The 6,574-nt window shown below is 55.1% G+C and overlaps 1 protein-coding gene across 1 annotated transcript; it reads left to right on the top strand.

Moving 5' to 3' along the window:
• The first annotated feature begins 14 nt into the window (after nucleotides 1-14).
• On the top strand, nucleotides 15-5,878 carry Slc22a17 (solute carrier family 22 member 17). The gene is made up of 9 exons (XM_016006998.3): nucleotides 15-284; nucleotides 377-480; nucleotides 2,774-2,928; nucleotides 3,598-3,763; nucleotides 3,927-4,072; nucleotides 4,223-4,328; nucleotides 4,484-4,701; nucleotides 4,980-5,091; nucleotides 5,254-5,878. The coding sequence occupies exons 1-9, from the start codon at nucleotides 15-17 to the stop codon at nucleotides 5,540-5,542; spliced, it is 1,566 nt and encodes a 521-aa protein (XP_015862484.1). The 3' UTR covers nucleotides 5,543-5,878.
• The last annotated feature ends 696 nt before the right edge of the window (nucleotides 5,879-6,574 follow it).

Below are 6,574 nucleotides of genomic sequence, written 5' to 3'. Positions count from 1 at the left end.
TCGTGGCGCTGGGCATGGCCTCAGACCCCATCTTCACGCTGGCGCCCCCGCTGCACTGCCACTACGGCGCCTTGCCCCCCAACGCTACGGGCTGGGAGCAGCCCCCCAACGCCAGCGGCGTCAGCGTCGCCGCCGGAGCGGCCCTAGCAGCCAGCGCCGCCAGCCGAGTCCTCACCAGTACCGACCCTTCGTGTAGTGGCTTTGCCCCGCCGGACTTTAACCACTGCCTGAAGGACTGGGACTATAACGGGCTCCCAGTGCTCACCACCAATGCCATCGGTCAGGTGAGGCAGCCGGGCGGGATCTGGAGTGGCAGCGGACCAGGGCAGCGAGGGCCCGGCCTGATGCGGCTGCACCTCTCTCGTGTCCCCCCCAGTGGGATCTGGTGTGTGACCTGGGCTGGCAGGTGATCCTGGAGCAGATCCTCTTCATCTTGGGCTTTGCCTCCGGCTACCTGTTCCTCGGTTACCCCACGGACAGGTGAGGACTTTGGTGGGGGCAGGGCTGATAGAAAGGAGGGGGTGCTGGCAGCGCTAGCCCAAGCAGCTGGGTTTGCAAGAGGACAAGCTTGGTTCCGTTGACTGGATTCTGCAGTCTCCTCTGGGCTCCTGTGTTTAACGGTCTATCTCAGCTTCAGTTTCTTTCCCCCATCAAGAAATACACCTTCCATACCCGCGTCCACACAAGGAAATGACCTCATGTTTGTGACCTCTTACCCTATCTATCCCCATTGACCCGGAGATCCATATCCATAAGTCAGTGGCCTCATCTGCAAAGTTAAACATCACTTCCTCAACCAAAACCTTGTCTCCACGTTTCATGGTCCACCTCCCCTTTGCCCGTATCATCCCAGCCACCTTTCTTTCCGTCTTCATGGATTGACAGATTCATCTCCACTGGCTAATAGCCTACCCAGACTGTTAGCTCATCTCAGTGGCCAAGTTCCTAAAGCTTAATGTTAATTCCTAAATATCAACAGCCCCATTCCCATCGATCAATAATTCAACTTTGCAAACGGATGACCCCCATCTGTGACCAGTGGCCCATCCCCTACGGTTACTAGCCATCTCCATAAGGAACTCTCGGAGGTAACTCATACTTCATGCCTGCCACCCAGTGCCTCTGCTCTGTGGATCACTGACTCCAAGAGAGCCTCTCTCTGCTCAGTGGGATCACTGACTCCCAGGAGAGCCTCACAGACCGACAGTCCTGTCTTCATGGCTGGCCAGAGCTTTCAGATCATCTTGGACCAAAACCCACATTTCCATGAGTCAGTGGTGTCATCTCCAAAGAGCAACAGTTCATCTGGCTAACCAGGAACTCTGGATAGATCCAAATCCCTCTCTTCTCTGCGTCTGAAAACAAGGACCACCGATCTGTGATCTATACCCCTGCCTAAGTGACTAATGGTCCAAAGGCATTAATGATCAGTTTCCTTAAAACCAATAGCCATCCTCCCTGGGTAATTATCACATGTGCCAGTGAGCCAATGATCCTACACCCACAGAGGAGTAGCTTATCTCCAAGCATCAGTAGCTGGATTTCCACATGCCAGTAGCCATATTCCTACGGAATAATGGCCTCATTCCTAATGATGGATAATTTAGTCTGAAGTCAGAGGCCTGAGCCACATTAATCAAGTCAGCTCATCCTGATGAAAAATAGCCCTTACCTATCATGTTAATTGCCTTATTCTAAGGTATCAATGCTTCCCTCCTACCAAGGACCACTGACCCTGTCTTGGTCTCCCATAGACCATCACTCATCTCTGAACAGTGAGTAACTCAGCTCTTAAAGATCAGTAGCCCTGTCCTTGCTTGGGGTCAGTGACCAGTACCAGTTACCAGTAGCTCATCTCCCTATCCTTAGTATCTGTTTTCATGGATTAATCTATTTGGACTGCTGGCACCCCGCCCAACACACACACTACACTAAGACCTTCAATTGTTCTATCACTAGAGATCAATTCTCCAGTCTCCAAAAATAATTATTCTGACCCCATGGATTAGTAGACCCATTCCCTGAATCAGTAGCTCCATGTCCTGACCAATGGCCCATACCACTGCCTACCCATATGTGTAATGAGACCCAAGCCCCAACTTTATGAAGCAGTGGCCTCATCCCCAGAGGACAACAGCTGTAGCATCATTAATGAATAAGCAACTCTTCGCATGTACAGTTGGACGGTGGTTACCACACAGATCAGGAGCTCTTCTTAGATCGATGACCTCCTTCGCCTCTCACTGAACAAGACAAACTCTACTTATTACCTCTGCCAACAAGGATGAAGGTCCCAACCTTCGGGGTTGATCTCATATCCATGGTTAAAGCCCTCATCTCTGACTGATATATCGCCCTGTCCCCAAGAGTCATTTGTCCCCTTCCCATGAAACCATAGCTGCACCCATTGCCCAGTAGTCAGACATCATGTATACATAGCCCCCATCCTGATCCCCTGCCATCTTTTCTTCCTTTCTTTTTTTTTCTTTTTTCTTTCAATTTAAGACAGGGTCTGTCTGTGTAGTAGTCTTGACTGTCCTGGAACCCCTGAGGCTGGCCCCAAAATCACAGAGATCCACTTGCCTCTGCCTCCCAAGGGCTGGGGTTAAAGGTGTGCGCCACCACACACACCCTGCCATCCTTTCTGGCTCCAGTACGACGCTGGCTCCCTGAACCTCATCCTCGCACCAGTATTGAAGTAGGCAGCTAGGACCCACCCGGTACCTCCTCCATCCGGGAGTCTGGGTGGCCAGAACTCCTCTCTACTTTCCAGGTTTGGCCGCCGTGGAATCGTGCTGCTGACCTTGGGGCTTGTGGGCCCCTGTGGGGTGGGAGGAGCTGCGGCAGGCTCCTCCACAGGCATTATGGCTCTTCGATTCCTCCTGGGCTTCCTGCTGGCTGGCGTTGACCTTGGCGTCTACCTGATGCGTAAGTGGCACCCTGCCAGAGACCTCTGCCTTGGGTCCCATGGCACCTTTCTGTTTTTCCCGGCCATTTTCGCTGCCCCTAGGTCCCAAATTTCAGCTGTCCAGAATCCTCTTTTTAAAGAGCCCAGTCAAGGGTCCCGCTTCTTCCCACATGCCATGACCTCTAAAGACCTCACCTGACTCTCCTTCTGTCAGAGAATAGAGCCCCATTTTAAAAGCGAAATATTGGCCACGTATGGCAACATACATGTAATTCCAGTACTCGAGAGGCTGCAGCATAAAGGTCGCGAGTTCGAGTGTGGCCTGGGCTACGTTGTGAGACCTTGTCTCAAACCCCACCCCAAATGAAATCCTAAGAAGCTCATTTGACCTTGGACAAAGGTCACTATGAAGGTCGAATAGGACAATGTGAAAGGACCTGTAAACTAGGGATGCTGAGCACCCGGACGGCTCCGATCCTGGAGCCCCAGCTGGGTTTGAAGAGATAGATGGGTGTAGGTTCCTCCTCCTTGTCACCCAGAGGTCAGTCTGTGGGAGGTGATGGCTGCAGCCTCTGCTGAGGGCCTGACCTAGCTTTCTGTCCTTTCCTCCATCCCTCCCTCTCTCCTCTTGTCTCTCACACCTCCTGATTCCCTGGCCTCTCCTCCCTTCATCCCTGCTGTGTGTCCAGGCCTGGAGCTGTGCGACCCAACCCAGAGGCTTCGGGTGGCCCTGGCAGGGGAGTTGGTAGGGGTGGGAGGGCACTTCCTGTTCCTGGGCCTGGCCCTTGTCTCTAAGGACTGGCGATTCCTGCAGCGAATGATCACCGCCCCTTGCATCCTCTTCCTGTTCTATGGGTCAGTATTACCCTTCATCTGTGGCCTGCCTCTTCCCGTCTTTACCTCCAGCCTAGTCCTTAGCCCCCGCCAACTGCCCAGTTCCTCAGAGGTGGTAGTGTCCCATCCCTGGGTCCAGAGAAAGAAGGCTTTATTTACTGTGTACTCTACCACCTGCCCGTAGCTGGCCCGGTCTGTTTCTGGAGTCCGCCCGGTGGCTGATCGTGAAGCGGCAGATTGAGGAGGCTCAGTCTGTGCTGAGGATCCTGGCTGAGCGAAACCGGCCCCATGGGCAGATGCTGGGAGAAGAGGCCCAGGAAGCCTTACAGGGTAAGAAGCAAGGGGTCCCTACACCTGATGACCTTTGCATGGCTGTAATTGTGACCCCCACCACCACTACCACCACCACTCCACTGCGGCATGGGGGAGGGTTCTGGGGTCTCAGCCGTTTCTAATTGCTCCTCTCTTTTTTTCCTAAAGAACTGGAGAATACCTGCCCTCTCCCTGCAACATCCACCTTTTCCATCGCGTCTCTCCTCAACTACCGGAACATCTGGAAGAATCTGCTTATCCTGGGCTTCACCAAGTGAGCCTGGCTGTCTGAGCTGAGGGCCAGGCCAGTAGCTGGGATAGGGGCTGGTTGGGTGGGGAAAGCCTCTGGAACCCCTGCAGAGGATGAGGCTGTGGGAAGCTGTGGCTGGGGGGTTCAGACGCTGCTCTCTGTTTGGACCTGTTGCACAGCTTCATCGCCCATGCCATTCGCCACTGCTATCAGCCCGTGGGAGGAGGAGGGAGCCCGTCAGACTTCTACTTGTGTTCTCTGCTGGCCAGTGGCACAGCGGCCCTGGCCTGTGTCTTCCTGGGGGTCACCGTGGACCGCTTTGGCCGCCGGGGTATCCTGCTTCTCTCAATGACTCTCACGGGCATTGCCTCCCTGGTCCTGCTGGGCCTGTGGGATTGTGAGTATCTTCTGCTTCTCCACGTTGTGGGAATCCCACAGCCAGGGAACCCCAACAGAGGTGTCTCAGGAAGGCTTTGGCCCCTACGTCTAACGTGGACTCAGACCTTCCCCAGACCACTGTCCAGCTGTGCAAATGTATCCCTCCATTCTGTAACTGAAGGCCCAGAACACAGACAGCGTGGGCCAGAGGGTTTGAGAGCCAGGAGGAGGACGTCAGAGACTAGGCTGGGTGTGTGCTCCCCGCCTCCATTCATATCATCCCTTTTGGTCCCCCAGATCTGAACGATGCTGCCATCACCACTTTCTCTGTCCTGGGACTCTTCTCCTCCCAAGCTTCCGCCATCCTCAGTACCCTCCTTGCTGCAGAAGTCATCCCAACCACTGTCCGGTGAGGGGGGGGGGGGTGCTGCCAGGGGAAGGGGGTAAGGGACGGACAGCCAGACCTTGAGGCCTTGGGCTGAGGGATGAAGGGTGACAAACAGAAGCTGTTGGGCGGGAGCTGGGGTGAGGCCCATAGCTCTAGGCGCAGCGCCTTCTCCGTGTTCCTCAGGGGCCGTGGCCTGGGCCTCATCATGGCCCTTGGGGCGCTTGGGGGTCTGAGTTGTCCAGCTCAGCGCCTCCACATGGGCCATGGAGCCTTCCTGCAGCATGTGGTCCTGGCGGCCTGTGCCCTCCTCTGCATCCTCAGCATTATGCTGCTGCCAGAGACCAAGCGCAAGCTTCTGCCAGAGGTACTCCGGGATGGGGAACTGTGTCGCCGGCCTTCCCTACTGCGACAGCCCCCACCCAACCGCTGTGACCATGTCCCGCTGCTAGCCACCCCCAACCCTGCCCTCTAAACAGCCTCTGAGCGCCCTGGTGGGAGGCTGGCCATACAGGAAGGTGACCAAGGGCCCTAGCAAGGTAGACAGGAAGGCAAGGCCACCCCACACGGAAGGCTCAAAGGCACCTCACTCCAGCCGTCTTGAGCAGAGGGCCAGTCCCCAACCCCATCTCCTCCCCCGCTGCTTTACGTTCACGTTGTCAGCAACAATCAGTACGGGGTGGGCGGAGCATCACACTAGAACCAGTAGGTCTGGGCTCCATCCTGTGCCCAAAGACATCTTCCCAGACCTCAGCTCTTCCTCGCTCTCTCATTCTGTTTCAATAAAAGACATTTGGGATAAATGAGCATATCATAGCCTGGACTTCCCTCCCTCATGTTGTCCTTTTGTCTCTTGGGGAAAGACGTCTCAGTGGGACACAAGCCGGGACTGTGCCCTGCCCCTGGGTGTCAGCACATAGGGCAGGGACCACCCCTCCCTGCCAGCCCTGCTGGGACTCTGCTAGGCGCTTCACACACTTGGTCTCACTTCATCCCTACAACAGCTGCAAGGCTGTTTGGGGGCAGGTGAGGCTTTGTTTTGCGGAGCTGTAAAAAATTATCTTCAGGGGCCAGAGAGATGGCCCAGTGGTTGTGAGTGCTTGCTGACCTTCCAGAGGGCCAGGGTTGGGTTCCCAGCATCCACACGTGTCTGCTCCCAGCTGCGTATGACCCCAGCTCCAGGAATCTCACACAGTCTTCTGGCCCCCGAAAGCACCCACATGCCTGTGTATGAAGATAAGATAGTCTCTTGAAATTGACTTCCAAAGGGAATTTATCCGATGGGGAGCAGGCTAAAGTGAGAGCTCACAGGATGGAGAGGCAAGCATGAACTCCACCAGAATTCCTCCCGGGAAGCCTCATGCAAGTTGCTCTCTAGCAAGCACGTGATTGGCCAGCTGGAGTAGCATTCTGCTCCACCCCTAATACTGAGGGTCCTGAAGAAGAAAACTTGAGCAGCTGGGGCAGGACTGGATGTTGTTTAGAGATGAACAGTGGCTGTCTACCA

This window comes from Peromyscus maniculatus, chromosome 9 (assembly GCF_049852395.1).
Source record: "Peromyscus maniculatus bairdii isolate BWxNUB_F1_BW_parent chromosome 9, HU_Pman_BW_mat_3.1, whole genome shotgun sequence".
NCBI classification, from domain to species: domain Eukaryota; kingdom Metazoa; phylum Chordata; class Mammalia; order Rodentia; family Cricetidae; genus Peromyscus; species Peromyscus maniculatus.
This window is presented reverse-complemented; position numbering and strand designations above follow the sequence as displayed.